Genomic DNA, 16,213 nt, shown 5'->3' with positions numbered 1-16,213 from the left:
TAAGTATTTGTCCGGAGTCACACAGCCAGAAGAGGTGCTGGAGATAAAAAACCCAAGGGAGCTGGGCTTTTTTAAGGATGGACGGGCTGAGGGTTGGGGGAGAGTGGTCCCTGTAGGGAGTGGAGGGTGGGAGGGAGAGGTGCAAGGAGCTTCAGGAGCGAAAGAGGGCATGGCAGCCGGATCGGAAGAGGCAGGAAAGGTCCAAGAGTGGTGGGGTGGCAGGCAGGGGCTGGGGCAATTTCCCATCCTTGGCATCGCTACCATTTGGAGCCAGATTCTTCTCGGTGGCGGGGGCTGTTGACTGATGACGCTGGCTGTAACACACATGGAGATGTGCGTGCACACTCAGCGTGCTGTGTGCGTGCGTTTAGTCGCTTCAGTCGTGCCTGACTCTACGACCCATGGACTGTAGCCCGCCAGGCTCCTCTGTCCACGGGATTCTCCAGGCAAGAATACTGGAGTGGGTTGCATGCCCTCCTCCAGGGGATCTTCCCGACCCAAGGATAGAACTCAAGTCTCCTGCATAGCGGGCAGATTCTTTACCATCTGAACCATCAGGGAAGCGTACTACTGAATGAATTGTCCCCTGTTACCCAGTGTTTCTCAACTTTTTCTTCCCATTATCACTCGCTTAAGGAGTCTTTTTTTGGCCGCACCATTCTGCATGTGGGATCTTAGTTCCCCAACCAGGAATTGAACCCACAACCCCTGTAGTAGAAGCACAGAGTCTTAATCACGGGACCACCAGGGAAGTCTCTCCAGAGGCTTTTTAGACATTATTTCCCCAATTATCCTCCCCAACCATGAAACTTTAAAACCACCCTGTTTTAGTTTCCTGTTGCTGGCATCACAAACTACCACCAGCCTAGGGATTTAAGACAACAGCCGTTTGGGGTCTCACAGATCTTATGGGTCTAGAATCCGGTGAGCAAAGCTGAATGCTCTGCCTCGCAGCTCACAAAGCTGAGGTCAGCTCTTAGCTGGAGGCTCCGGGGGAGGATCTGCTTTGGGGCTCATTCAGGTCGTTGGCAGAGTTCGTTTCACGTGATCCTTCCACCGTCAAGCCAGCAGTGTATGATCCTGCTCTCTTTGTATCCCTTCTCCGCCTCTGCCCTGAGCCAAGGGCTCGTGTGGTTGCAGTTAGCCCACCCAGAAGATCTAGGACTGTCTCCTTTCTGAGCTGAATAGGAAGCTTAATAAGACCTGCAAAGCCCCCTCTGCTGTGTAACAGTCACAGTTGTGGGGAGGGGATAAGAGTAAGGTATCTTCTTGGAAGCCATAATGGTGCCCACAACACACCTATGATGCATGGTGTGTCTGTACGTATGAAGAAGTGTGAAGCGTTAGTCACTCAGTCATGTCCGACTCTTTGTGACCCCAAGGACTGTAGCCCACCAGGCTCCTCTACCATGGAATTCTCCAGGCAAGAATACTGGAGTGGGTTGCCATTTCCCTCTCCAGGGGATCTTCCTGACCCCAGGATCGCGCCTGCATCTCTTGCATTGCAGGCAGATTCTTTACCACTGAGCCACCATGGAAGCCTCCCCTTACTTCTAACAGCACATGGACAGAATCGTACTGTGTGTGCTCTTTATCACATCTGGCTTATCTCACTCAAAATCCATCTGGAGATGTGTCCTTGGTAGCCACAGGGCATCCATCCTCCCGGCTTTAATCGTTCCATTGTGTGAACGCACTGTAATTAGCATCCTACCTACCTCGGATGAGCATCTGAGTCACTTCTCACAAAGGCCACTGCTGTGGACCTTCCAGTGTGTCTGTTGGTGACACAGTCATGCGTCCCACGATACAAGACGTAGACAAAGCCAGTCCATCTCTACAGCAGTGTGCACACACGGTCAGCCTCAGCAGATCCCCAGATCCCCGGACAGTTTTCCCTCTGGCCACTCCCCAGCCCACCCCCTACCCCGTGCGCCACGCATCATTAGGGTTTCCATTTTTCTCAGAGTGTGACATCATGTCCACACATAAGGGGTGTGATTCCCAAAAAGAAATCAACGAAAGACAGGAGGACTGAAAGCCTGACCCCGGCAGGAACCAACTCTTATTTTTTATAATATTTGTATATTTGACTGTCTTGGGTCTCAGTTGCAGCACGTGGATCTTTGTGTGTGTCATTCAGGATCTTTGGTTGCAGTGCACGGACTCCCTGGGCTTCCCCCCATCATGGTTCAATGGGTAAAGAATCTGCCTGCCAATGCAGGAGTCGCAGGAGCTGCAGGTTTGATCCCTGGGATGGGAAGATCCCCTGGAGGAGGGCATGGCAACCCACTCCAGCATTCTTGCCTGGAGAATCCCACGGACAGAGGAGCCTAGCGGACTACAGTCCATGGGGTCTCGAAGAGTTGGACACGACTGAAGCGACTGAGCACGCACACACTCTCTAGTTCAGTGTGCGGGCTCTACAGCACAGGCTCAGTAGTTGGGGCAAAGCTCCACGTCATGTGGGGTCTTAGTTATCCAGCGAGGAATCGAACCCATGTCCCTGCACTGCAAGGAGGATTCTTAACCACTGGAGCAGCAGGGAAGTCCCCTCTCCAGCCATAAAGAAGCAGCAGAAGATAACAGGAAAGAACTCAGCTCCTCTTTACCTGTGGGCCGGTGTACCTGCCTGGGAGGGACCTGGGGATGGCTCTCACCTCTGATGGGTTGACAAGTTCAGGAGCTGCTCTGGCAGAAGCCTCGTCCCCCCACCCCCCAAACCCAGGGTGTCTGGCGAGGCCTGTTGGTGTCTCCGAGCGTGTGTTTACATTCAGAGCCCGGCTTTGTTTCGAAACGTTCTGCGGATCCCAGATGCCTCAGCAGTTGGTGCTAAAAAACTGTGTCAACAAACACGCCAGACACATTTGCCGTGTCAGCTGCCTCCGGAGGCAGAGTGGCCCCAACAGCACGTGATTTCCAGGCCCAGGGATTCTGATTTGCCGGGGCAGGGGCGTGGGGAATGCCCTGCGTCCACCTATCCCTGCCAAGAACCTGGACACCACCCCTCATCCTCCCTTCCCCCAGCCAGGCGGGGACCAGTCCTAGCTCCCCCTCTTCCAGTTGGAGTTTCCCATCAGCCCCTCTCCATCCCTTCCTCCCACCTCCATGTCCATTCTCACCTCCTCCAAACCATCCTCCAAACTGCTCTGTGCCTGGAACCCGATCCTGGTACCCACTGCCTTCAGGATGCCTCCCAGCTCCTCCTCTTCACATGCAAAGCCCTTTGTGATCTGGCTCCTGCTTCTTCAGCCTCATTTCTTTCTTTTTTTAAAAATTAATTAATTTATTTTTATTTTTTTGATTGCACTGGGTCTTCATTGCCGCAAAGCAGACTTTCTCTAGTTGCAGTGATCGGGGGCCACTCTTCCTTGTGACACACAGGCTTCTCAATGCAGTGGCTTCTCTTGTTGCAGAGCACAGGCTGTAGGCACACAGGCTTACATAGCTGTGGCGTGTGGACTTAGTTGGTCCTGTCGTGTGGAATCTTCCCGGAACAGCAATTGAATCTGTGTCCCCTGCATTGGCAGGCGAATTCCCATCCATTGTACCACCAGGGAAGTCCCAGCCTCATTCCTTAACATCTGTTCACTTAATGATGGATGGAATACCTACTGTGTGCCGGGCACTGTCCTTGGTGCTGACCTCGATAACACGATCACAGTCTAGGCTACAGTCCAGAATAGTCTGGACCAGTGTCTGGATCACAAATCAGATCTGCCTAGATTGCCACCTAGACCGTAGTCTGGATCAAGGTCTAGATCACAGTCTGAGCTGATGTCGTTCTTGCAGAGGGCTGGGTATGGGGCAGGGAGACTGGCAGAGCCTCAGAGAAGTGACCGATGACCGCCACAAGCTCAGCAGAGTACATCTGAGGCGTCAGACAAGACGACCTTGATTGATGTCTTCCAAACTCTTAGCCCAAGATGCGCTCAGGTGGTGGTCGTGGTGTTTTTTACCTGTCCTGGGCAGGCTGTTGCCAAGTCATTGAAGTCTTGAGATGGTGCTTATCAACCCTTTCATACCCCAACCACATCATCTATAATTCATGTCTTGGGTCACCTGGATCTAACCGGTTGCAGTTAAAACTTCTTATGTCCCCGGGGCGGCCTCATCACACTGCTCACAGGCTATACAATATCACTGGTCATTGCATGTACCTGGTCACTGCAATGAACGATGAGTGCCGACTGACATCCGTGGTCTTTGGCTGGGCTGGTCATAGGGCAGCTGACCTTGTCAGCTAAGACATCAATGTGACCTCCAGGCCTTTCCACCTGCGTGATTCTGTCCTTCAGGACTAGCTCCTGCCTCATCTGTAGGCTATGTCCTCTCACTGGCTCCTGACGAGCACCCAGGAAGGCATCCTCATTTTCTCAAATAAGGACCAGAGAGGTTAAGTGACTTGCCCCAGGTTGCACAGCCACTTAAACCAAAGCCCATTCTCCTCTTTCTGCACTTTACAGCTGCTGAGTCTGATGGCGAGGATTCTAGAAACCTGTCCTCAATTGATTCTGCTACCCAGAGTCCCAGATACCTTCTGTTCCTAATGAATGCCACGCTTTGCCGAACAAGAACACCACCCCCACATCTTGCCTGGGCCCAGAGCGGCAGTCGGCCCAGCCATCTACCTGTGCTGGCAATTCCCCTCCACCCTGAGCTCATGATGTGTTTGGTTTCCTCAGAGGCACATTGACTGTGTGTGTGTGTGCTTAGTTGCTCAACCGTGTCTGACTCTTTGTGACCCTATGGACTGTAGCCCGCCAGGCTCCTCTGTCCATGCGATCCTCCAGGCAAGAATACTGGAGTGGGTTGCCATTTCCTTCTCCAGGGAACATAATGAATGTCTTGAAGCCAAAACAAAAGACCGCTCAGCACCTCCCACAGGCCACCCAAGGTCTCCGGTCTCTGCCAAGCCTACTTACCAACAGCATCTATAGTTTCAGGTGGAGGATGCCTGCAGTGCCGGCAGAGGATGGGATCGGAAGTCAGCCAACCTGGGTTTGACTCATGGTTCTGCCTCTTTCTATCTGTGTGACTTGAGGCAGGTTGCTTGACCTCTCTGGTCCTCCATTTCCCCGGCTCTACAGTGAAAAGGGTTAACTCCCCCCCATTGTTATTAGACCTATGCAGCTAGTCACAAAGAAGAAAGACCAACCGAGACACGAGGCTACCACGAAGTCTAGCCAGCCACGCCGAATCGCAGTGCCACGGGAGGATGGGTGCTGGGGCCCGCCTGTCCTTGAGTTTCCTCCTGTTTGGATTTGCGCTGAGTTTATTTACATAGCTGAGTCTGAGAGAGAAGGGTGCCTGAGAATTTCCAGGCTCAGTCAATCCTTCCTTACTTTTTAACTTGACTCACAGGATCTTAGTTCCTGGACCAGGCATTGAACCTGGGCCCCTTGCATTGAAGGGCTTCCCTGGTGGCTCAGATGGCAGAAAATCTGCTTGCAATGCAGGAGATGTGGGTTTGATCCTTGGCTCAGGAAGATCCCCTGGAGGAGGGAATGGCAACCCTCTTCAGTATTCTTGCCTGCAGAATTCCATGGACAGAGGAGCCTAGTGGACTATAGCCCCATGGGGTTGCAAACAGTCAGACATGACTGAGCAATTAACACTTTCACTTGCTTTGAAACCATGGAGTCTTAACTACTGGACTATCAGGGAAAATCCCCCAATCCTCTTCTTGATGACCTCATTGCTTATCCGCTGTGCAGACCCCACTCAGACTCTTGCTGATCCTTCAGGGGGCACTGGCTGCACCTGGAGAGACAGATCAGCTCTGTTCTTATCCCCATTTGCATTTCCATTTGCATCTTTTCCATAAGGGTGGACACATGCTGATACATTTATCAACAGCCACAGAAGGTACACCACTCAGTGAACCCTAACATACAACTGTGACTTTGGACATGCCATTTTACCAGCAACACAACATTATCATCAGTGAATGTGCCTTTGTTTGCTTAACCTAATTTTGGCATTTAGAGTGGTTCTCCTTTTGGTTGAGTGACGCTCCCTCGTTTCCTGGGTTTCAGAAGCGAGTGTCTGTGTAGTGTCAGGTATGCACTGTAGATTTCCTTACAGAGGGAATCCTTCTCTAGACCTGCCTCTATCAAAAAAAGGGAGTTTTCTAATGCTACTTCTCTTCATCGGCAGCTCTTTCATTAGCCAGCTTCTTCATCCGATTGCTCTCCTACACCTCACTCTTTAAAACTTACAGTTACTGAGACCTCTTTCTCGTTTTTGTTTTTTTTTTTTAATTAAAATATAATTCACATGAGGTCAGATCCATCCTTTGCCATATACAATTCTATGGATTTCAACAAACCCATAAACTGGGAATTCCCTGATAGTCCAGCATGGTTCCACAGCAGGGGGCATGGGTTTGATCCCTGGTCAAGGAGCTAAGATCCTACAAGCCACTTAGTGGGGCCAAAAAATAAATAAAACTTAAATTTTTTTTTCAAATTTGTTTGATAATTTTTAAAATAATTTTATTTATTTATCTATTTATTTTTTGGCTGTGCTGGGTCTTCATTGCTTCACAGGCTTTTCTCTAGTTGCAGGGAGCAGGGGCGACTCTGTAGCTGCAGTGGACAGGCTTCTCTTTGGGGTGGCTTCTTCTGTTGCAGAGCACAGGCTGCAAGGTGTGCTGGGAATCTTTGGAAAAGCAGTCGGGCAGTTTGTCAACGTGAGGCTGCCATCAAGGCATCCTTCTTAAATAAAACTTTTTGGTGTTGTTCAGTCGCCAAGTCGTGTCCTACTCTTAGCGACCCCATGGACTAGTATGCCAGGCTTCCCTGTCCTTCACTATCTCCCAGAGTTTGCTCAAATTCATGCCCATTGAGTCAGTGATGCTATCTAACCATCTCATCCTCTGCTGCCCCCTTCTCCTCCCGTCTTCAATCTTTCCCAGCATCAGGGTCTTTTCCAGTGACTCGGCTCTTCGCATCAGGTGGCCAAAGTATTGAAGCTTCGGCTTCAGCATCAGTCCTTCCAGTTTATACTCAGGGTTGATTTTGTTTAGGATTGACTGGTTTGATTTCTTTGCTGTCCATGGGACTCTTAAGAGTCTTCTCCAGCACCACAGTTCAAAAGTGTCAATCCTTCAGCACCAATTCTTTCTTTAAAGTGATAGCGCCATACCCCAGTCAAGAAACTGACACTTTGTTTTCAACCCAGAGCCATCCTAGTGGATTTCTCTAAAAGTGCAGGAAAATCTGTCATTCCTGGAAGTGTGAAACACATCCACTCTGAAAAGCATCGCCGGTGGGCGGGACCTGGGTCAGGCAAGAAATCACTGCTGGCATCCTGGCTTTTTTGCAGAGCACATTCATCAACAGACCTGCCCTCGGAATCCTTCCTCCGGAGAACTTTGTGGAGAAGCTCCGGGAGTCCCTGCTCTCGGTGAGTGACTCCATGGGGACAGACTGCAACATGAGGACCCACCTCCGCCCTCCCCACTGCTGGCCCTTGGCTCTGATCTTCAGGAAGCCAGAGTAGCTGAGAAGGAAAGGGTTGGCATCCGTAGCAGTTAAGGATGGGGTGTTTCTGCATTAGTCTCACTCTTCCTGCTGTTTCTTTCAGGATGAGTCTTTTTAAATTTTTCCTTGCAAGAAAAGCTGGGATCCCTCTCGTGCTAGGGGGTGGGGTAGGGGGAAAGGGAACCCAGGGGAACTTAAATTAGCATGGATCCCACAACTGGAGCTTTGCCTGTGTCCTTCAGTCCTCCCTGACTTTGGGTTTCAGTGGCCACAACGATCAGTGTCCTTCGGAATCCTGACTTCCCACCTGTAAAATGTACAGGCAGTGGTGGGGAGGGCCATCAGGAGGGACCTATGGGCTTCATTCACCTTTTTCCCTCTCTGGCCTCCAGTCCCCAGGCCTTTCTTGGCTTCTCGCTCACCCTCCCAGTCTGGCTGCGTCCAGGACTCCATACCTGGTTCCCTGCCCGCACGTAGCGGTCAGCTGGAGGGAGGTGGGGAGTGGGGAGCCCACAACTGTTTCCCTCTCCACAGGTGGCTCCCAAAGGGATGTCCCAGCTCATCACGATGGCCTGTGGCTCCTGCTCCAACGAGAACGCCTTCAAGACCATCTTCATGTGGTACCGGGTGAGGTTTGGGGCATGCATGCGTGTGCACGTATGCACACACACACACACACAGACTCCTCAGCCCCCAGCTGCACAGTCAGCCCTTGTCCAATTATTCACCCAAGTTGGGCAGAATATTGGACATCAGTGACCATGTCCAAAATCCAGGGAAGGCCACTGGCTAGTCAAGCCTTTCTAAACATCCCAGCAGAGAATGGTACAAAACCTCCCCAGTGTGCTACGCTAGTTTACCTGGAATAACGTACCATCTCACAGATCTTCACTGTTGCCAACAGAAGAAGGATGAGCCTTATCCGTCCATCTGTTTCATCGCAAGCACTATGAACAGTCTCGGGCCTCCATCCATACATGTAACATTGACATGTGTGAGCAGCTCTTCAGAAAGCACCCCCTCGTGGCTTAGATGTGGGTGCAAAGCAGCAGCTCTCCCTGTCCCAGAGCATCTCTGAGAATCTTTTCTGTTCCATCTTGTCAGAGCAAGGAAAGGGGCCAGTCGAGTTTCTCCAAAGAGGAGCTGGAGACGTGCATGGTCAACCAGGTGAGCCCAGCACCCTCTGCTGTCCTCCTCAAGTCGGAGGGTGTCCCGGTTTGTAAAAAAAAAAAAAAAACAAAACCCACAACATCTGTGAAGTGCAATAAAACAAGCTGCATCTCATATCACATTTGGAGATGAATAAAGGAAAACGACCTGAGGGTATTCTGGAGTTTGTGGGAGAAGGTGCTAGAGTTTTTCCTGGGAGTCTCGGGGACCCAGTGGAGTTGAGCCAGGTCAACCTCCCAGAGACTCAGGGGCCCCCAGGGTGGCCTCGGCAATGTCCCCAGCAGCTCTTCCTGAGTCGCCTGGAGGCAGGTCTGATTTCCTTGCTGAGTGGAGAGTCAGAAGGCAGTGCAGCTGTGCCGTTCACTTAGGGCCAGGAGAGGCCTGGGTGTTCGTGAATTCCTCATGCTCCCAGGGGCAGCCCTGGAGGGCCAGGGAAAGCTGGTGTTCCTCCCCTCCTGCTGATCCAAAGCCTGGGCATGTCCTGTGAGGGGCCCAGCTCAGCATCAGGTCATGGGCGGCAGGTACCACCCCCACACCTGGCCCACCTGTGGGCTGTGGGAGCCAGAGCCACCAAAGCAGGGAAAGGAGAGGGGCTGGGAGGAACTTGAAGAGCCCGTCGACAGCTGGGGTGGTGATGGAAAGGAGACTGGGGGGTGGTGGGGGCCCTGGGGCAGCACGCCCACCCACCTTCGGGCTTGGCCGGGAAAGATGGGCGCCCGTGATGCAGAACTTGTGAGAAGACAGAGGTTCAGAAATGTATCTCATGAAACCTCTTGATTTACAAAAAAGAAAAAAATCCACGGGCTGGATTTTGACCTCTGGTGTCCAGTTTGTAACTTCCCCCTGCGAAGGACCCTTGGTTCCTCTGAGATTTCATGCTCCTCGAGGTTCATGGGAGCAGCCACCTAGGTTCCTAGTTCACAATCCTGACCGATGGTTGTTTCCTGGTTCCAGGCCCCTGGGTGCCCTGACTACAGCATCCTGTCCTTCATGGGTGCTTTCCACGGGAGGACCATGGGTAAGGAGGGCCGTGGGATCCGGAGGTAGCAGGTAGAGTAACAATAACAACAACAGCAATAGCTGCCTCTGATCGGGCGTGGCGGCTTCTACTTATGGTCTCCTTGATTGCACACCATTCTCTGCAGACTAGGGGTGGCTGTTCCCACTTTGCAGATGTGGAAACTGAGGCTCAGCAAGGGAAGGAACATTCAAGGCCATTCAGTGGCAGAGCTAGGATTTAAACCCTTGCCTCTCTGCCTTCAAAGAGTTAGTCTGCGATAAATCAGAAAGCAATGACACACACACACACACACACACACACATACACACAGAGGGACACAACTGTGCCCCTTCAGCTTCAGGATGTTCCCAGAACTGGGGTTCTGCGGGCACCGGGTCTCCCCAGGCTGCCCCATATCATTCTCAAAAACAATCTGGCAGAAACCAACACAATATTGTAAAGCAATTTTACTCCACCTAAAAAGTAAATTTAAAAATAATTAAAAAGCATTTGCTGTGGTCCTGCTTTATTGAAGGTACCATTCACTGAAGGCACAGTAGTTCTGAAATGAAAAAAGTACAATCTTTGCCTTAAAAAAATCTAATAGATAAAGACTTTGGGAATTAAGAGTGTATCTTGACCTGCCCTAAAGTTTTTATAACTACTGTGATTAAAACCAGGCATACATGAAGCTTTAGAGAGACCGTGTAATGGATTTGTTGTTGTTGTTCAGTCACTAAGTAGTATCTGACTCTTTGCAACCCCATGGACTTCAGCACACCAGGCTTCACTACCTCCCAGAGTTTGCTCAAATTCATGTCCATTGAGTCGGTCCTATAGTGATGTAATGAGTCAGTGATGTAATGATGTAATGGATAGAGGAGTTAATTCTGTTTATGAGAAATCCAATCTTCATTTTCTGTGATCCAAAACATAAAATTTAATAAATTCACAAACTTTGAAATTCTTTAAAAAAAAAAAAAAAAAGAATGGTCCACCTTCCTTCCCCAAGCCAACCTCTGCTCTTCTGTTCTGCTGGGCTTAGGTTGCTTAGCAACCACGCACTCCAAAGCCATTCACAAGATCGACATCCCCTCCTTCGACTGGCCCATCGCACCGTTCCCACGGCTGAAATATCCTCTGGAAGAGTTTGTGAAAGAGAACCAACAAGAAGAGGCCCGCTGTCTAGAAGAGGTAACACCCGGACCTTCCCGGTCCTCTCCTCAACACCCCTTCCTGACCCTCAGCACACCGAGAATTAGCCCAGATAAGAGGAATACACACAGAGTGTCTGGGGATCCATGTGGCACTCCCTGGGTGGGTCAGAGGGACAGGGAGCCACGTGTCCCGATGTTCCATGTTAGGAAAGGCAATGAGACACTGATTTTGCCACCCAGCCTCCATCACCCGGCTTCTGGTACCAACTTCTGTATCATTTAAGTTTCTTTGGGGACAAGCTTCACTGAGTCCAGAATAAGAGAAAACGAACTGATGGAAAGAATATGGGACAGCTCATAGGGAAACTGATTCCAGGGGATCCTCTAATCCCCTGTGTCTCAGTCTTCGCCAGAATCCTGGGGCTTTTGGGGGAGCCCTGGAGGTTGCAGGGTCGGGGGCTAAGGATGGGCGACCCTGGTCACCACGCCTTCACTTCAACCAACAGCCCCACCTTGATCTGTCCCAGGTATTAGGGTTCCATGTAAGATGTTGAAAGGATTGTGTTGTTTGAGGGGGCAGGTGGGGAGTGGCTATCACTGTTCATCCCTGTTCAGATTTGGATTTGAGCTCAGATCAGGCTGGTTTCCCTCTTACCCACATCTTTCTTTTGAATTAATAGGTTTCGTGTACTAGGTGTGAACTAGGTGCTAGGTATTTCGTTGTTGTCGTGGTCTAGTCACTAAGTTGTATCCGACTCTTTTTCGACCCTATGGACTATAGCCTCCTGGCTCCTCTGTCCATGAGATCTCCCAGACAAAAATATTGGGGTGTGTTGTCATTTCCTGCTTCAGGGGATCTTCCCAATCCAGGGATCGAACCCACATCTCCTGCATTGCAGGCAAATTCTTTACCGCTGACCCACCTGGCTATTTAGTGGTAAATAAAAGAAGCAAGATGATGGAGTCCAAGCAAAATAAGGCCAGCCACAAGTCCTCACAGCCTTCCTAGTCATATTTTTAAAAGGTAAAAAGACCTGGGAGAATAATTTTAATAACATTTTATTGAACCCAGTGTATCCCAAAATATTACTGTGTCAACACGTCATTAATATTTTTAAATTATTGATGAGATATTTTATATGCTTTTTTTGTGTTGAACCTTCAAACTGCTGGGTGTGTTTTAGACGTAAAGTACATCTCAGTTTGGACCAGCTGCATTCCAAGTGCTGGATAGACATGTGTCTCTTCTGCATCCTATCAGAAAGTGCAGACTAGTCAGAAACACAGCACTGGACAAATAAATGGAAAAATAGCCATGCAATGACAAATTGCAAATGACACTCAAAGCAAAAAAAGCATCTGACCACTTCCGTGGGGCCATTGGTGAGGCAGAGACCAAAATTACATCATTCACATAGATGATTTTCCTTTAATTCTGCATAACAGAGAAAGATTGCACTTGTTACTCTATCTGGGTATGTGGTTTGGGTTTTTTAGATTAAGTATAATTATTAAATTATTAATGAAGTATCACAATTACTATTCCTTAATTATTTATAAGATGATGCCTGTTTTAGAACAAGACTCCAAGAAATATAACCACTTGGGGAAAATCAGATGCTTTTCTTACTACTCCATCACTGTTAACAGTTAAAAACTTTTTTTTCTTGTAATGAGCTATCAGAGATCAGATCAGTCGCTCAGTCATGTCCGACTCTTTGCGACCCCATGAATCACAGCACGCCAGGCCTCCCTGTCCGTCACAAACTCCCGGAGTTCACTCAGACTCACGTCCATCGAGTCAGTGATGCCATCCAGCCATCTCATCCTCTGTCGTCCCCTTCTCCTCTTGCCCCCAATCCCTCCCAGCATCAGAGTCTTTTCCAGTGAGTCAACTCTTCGCCTGAGGTGGCCAAAGTACTGGAGTTTCAGCTTTAGCATCATTCCTTCCAAAGAAATCCCAGGGCTGATCTCCTTCAGAATGGACTGGGTGGATCTCCTTGCAGTCCAAGGGACTCTCAAGAGTCTTCTCCAACACCACACTTCAAAAGCATCAATTCTTCGGTGCTCAGCCTTCTTCACAGTCCAACTCACATCCATACATGACCACTGGAAAAACCATAGCCTTGACTAGACGAACCTTTGTTGGCAAAGTAATGTCTCTGCTTTTGAATATGCTATCTAGGTTGGTCATAACTTTCCTTCCAAGGAGTAAGCATCTTTTAATGAGCTATAGGGAAGGAGAATCTGAAAAAGAATATGTGTGTGTTTGTGTGTGTGTAACTTAGTTTGCTTTATACCAGCAACTAACACAACACTGTAGATTAACTATGCTTCAATGTTTTTTTAATGATTTTAATGTAGAAGGGTACCCATTTCTCCACATCCTCTCCAGCATCTATTATTTGTACACTTTTGATGGCGGCCATTCTGACTGGTGTGAGGTTGTAAGTTACTGTACTTTTGACTTGCATTTCTCTAATAATTAGTGATGTTGAGCATCTTTTTATGTGCCTGTTGGCCATCTGTATGCCTTCTTTGGAGGAATGTCTATTTAGGCCTCCTGACCATTTTTTGATTGGGTCATTTGGTTTTTTGTTACTGAGTTATATGAGCTGTTTGTATATTTTAGAAATTGAGCCCTTGTCTGTTGCATCATTTGCAAGCATTTTCTCCCAGTTCATTGGTTGTCTTTTTGTTTTGCTTATGGTTTCTTTCACTATGCAAAAGCTTATACATTTGATTAGGTCCCGTTTATTTTTGCTTTTATTTCTATTGCCTGGGAGACTGACCTAAGAAAAGGTTGCTAAAATTTATACCAGGGAATGTTTTGCCTATGTTCTGTCCTAGGAGTTTTGTGGTGTTGTGTCTATGTCTACGTCTTTAAGCCATTTTGAGTTTACTTTGTGTGAGGCATGAGGGTGTGTTCTAACGTCACTGACTGCCATGCAGCTGTCCAGGTTTCCCAGCACCACTTGCTAAAGAGAAACTGTCTTTTCTCCACTGTATATTCTAATGATAAGACACCATGACATCGTCAGCATAACTTCCAGGGGTCCACAGCACCCCCATGCCCATCCTCCTCGGGGGCTGCCCAAGAGCCCCCACGAGCCCTTGTCCCGGCCCCCTTTAATCCAGGTGGAGGACCTGATCGTGAAATACAGGAAGAAGAAGAGGACGGTGGCCGGCATCATTGTGGAGCCCATCCAGTCTGAGGGCGGAGACAACCACGCGTCGGACGACTTCTTCCGGAAGTTGAGAGACATCTCCAGGAAGGTCAGTGCCCGGGGCCAGTTAGTTGGTTTTCCAGGGCAAAGGGTGAGCCTGGACTCCTTGTAAACTTCCAGATGTTTCAGAGGCCACCTGTGGGCCTCGTGGATAGAAAACTTGGGGTTGACGGCAGGACAGGGAATTCTTCCCTAAAATCTTCTTCCAAAGTCAGCCTCCAACCTGCCACCTTAGGTGGTGGTGGTGGTTTAGTCGCTAAGTCGTGTGCAATTCTTGCGACCCCATGGGCAGTAGCCCGCCAGGCGCCTCTGTCCATGGGATTCTCCAGGCAAGAATACTGGAGTGGGTTGCCATTTCCTTCTCCAGAGGATCTTCCCAACCCAGAGATCAAACCCGGGTCTCCCGCTTTGCAGGCAGGTTCCATCTTAGGGACACTCTCAAACAAGAGAAGGTCCCAGGGAAAGCCTCAGCCCCCTCGTCCCTTTTCTTTCTGGGGATCCCACCTCATCTTTCAGCCCATTGTGGTTCACTCTCCACAGAAACCAAATGAACAAACTTTAATATCATGTCTATTTGGGGTTTCCCAGATGACCCTGTGGGCTTCCTCTGTGGCTCAGCTGGTAAAGAACCCGCCTGCAATGCAGGAGACCTGGGTTTAATCCCTGGGTTGGGAAGATCCCCTGGAGAAGGGAAAGGGTACCCACTCTAGTATTCTGGCCTGGAGAATTTCATGGATTTTGTAGTCCATGGGGTCTCAAAGAGTCGGACACAACTAAGCGACTTTCACTTTCAAATGACGCTAGCGGTAAAGAACCTGCCTGCCAATGCAGGAGACATAAGAGATGTGGGTTTGATCTCTGGATTGGGAAGATCCCCTGGAGAAGGGAATGACAACCCGCTTCAGTATTCTTGCCTGGAGAATCCCATGAACAGAGGATTCTGGCGGGCTACAGTCCACAGGGTTGCAAAGAGTCGGACACGACTGAAGCATTTAGCATGCCTGCATATCTATTTTAATGTGTCTTGGTCCATCCAAGCAGTCAGTTTACAGATAAAGGTGATAAAAATTTATTTAAACACAGATGCTAAGTAAATAATAGTCTAGGTGGACGTCCCTTGTGGTCTACTGGTTAGGACTCTGCGATTCCACTGAAGGGGCAGGGATTCGATCCCTGCTCCGGGAACTAAGATCCTGCCTATAGCATGGTGTGGCCAAAATTAAGACCAATAATAACAATAGTCCGGGTGCTGAGCAGAGCTGGCAAACATGGCACCTGAAGTTTGGGAAACGGAGCGCCTTACCATCGGGGCACGCCTCCTTCTGAGCACGTTGGCCTGCTCAGGAACCAAAGCCAGTGGATCAAGGAGCCTTTGATGTTCCGATTTTGTTCCAGTTGGGCAGTGGGAGGCCACGCGCAGACACAGCCCTGCAGGAACTGCCCTCCTAAGCCTTCGTTTGGTTTTGCACAGCCTGAGAACACGGGCCGGGTGCGAGGTTCAGAAAGCAGTGGCTCTTGGGCTGGATTCGGGGATCCGAGGTCCGAGGTGGGGGGGCCCGAGGTGGGCGAGGTGCGCGCGGTGTTCATGTCTCCCTCACCCCGCCTGCGCCAGCACGGCTGTGCCTTCTTGGTGGACGAGGTTCAGACTGGAGGAGGCTGCACCGGCAAGTTCTGGGCCCACGAGCACTGGGGCTTGGATGACCCGGCGGACGTGATGACCTTCAGCAAGAAGATGATGACCGGGGGCTTCTTCCACAAGGAGGAGTTGCGGCCCAACGCTGTGAGTGGGGACCCTGCCTGTCTGTCCCCACCTTTGCTTTCCAGGGCAGGGGGCGTTGCTTTCTCTTAATTCTTTCTCACCAACAAGGCACTCAGTAAATACCTAAATGTCTCACAGAAGTTTCTGAAGCCTTATTTCTTCTCAACCTAATTTAAAGGCAATGGTTACAGTCACCCCAGCTCTCTCTGCAGGGTTGACTTTATAGCAGTCGATCTTCAGGCTTCTGATTTTTCTCTCTGTGCACAAGCAAAAATATTGTCAATAGCTGCTGCCGTGAACAGCGCCTTTGTCTCTGACCCAGTTCTAAATACTCTGCTTGTACTTTTAATCCTTACAACATCTAACCAAGTAAATGTTATTTTTCTCTCCCATTTTGCTAATGAGGAATCAGG

The 16,213-nt window shown here is 49.6% G+C and overlaps 1 protein-coding gene across 5 annotated transcripts in view; it reads left to right on the top strand.

Moving 5' to 3' along the window:
- ABAT (4-aminobutyrate aminotransferase) overlaps window positions 1–16,213 on the top strand; it is an 86,859-nt gene that overhangs the window by 62,208 nt on the left and 8,438 nt on the right. For all 5 annotated transcript variants that reach the window (XM_086375832.1, XM_086375834.1, XM_086375833.1 and 2 more), the window contains 7 exons: window positions 7,330–7,410; window positions 8,022–8,114; window positions 8,592–8,654; window positions 9,612–9,675; window positions 10,703–10,851; window positions 13,953–14,090; window positions 15,654–15,821. In XM_086375832.1, the coding sequence (XP_086231958.1) occupies window positions 7,330–7,410; window positions 8,022–8,114; window positions 8,592–8,654; window positions 9,612–9,675; window positions 10,703–10,851; window positions 13,953–14,090; window positions 15,654–15,821 (756 nt within the window). The remainder of the gene's footprint in view (window positions 1–7,329; window positions 7,411–8,021; window positions 8,115–8,591; window positions 8,655–9,611; window positions 9,676–10,702; window positions 10,852–13,952; window positions 14,091–15,653; window positions 15,822–16,213) is intronic.

The sequence above is a fragment of the Bos grunniens genome, chromosome 25 (genome assembly GCF_055505025.1).
Source record: "Bos grunniens cultivar Pamir isolate PY7600 chromosome 25, Bosgru_T2T1.0, whole genome shotgun sequence".
Lineage (NCBI taxonomy): Eukaryota > Metazoa > Chordata > Mammalia > Artiodactyla > Bovidae > Bos > Bos grunniens.
This window is presented reverse-complemented; position numbering and strand designations above follow the sequence as displayed.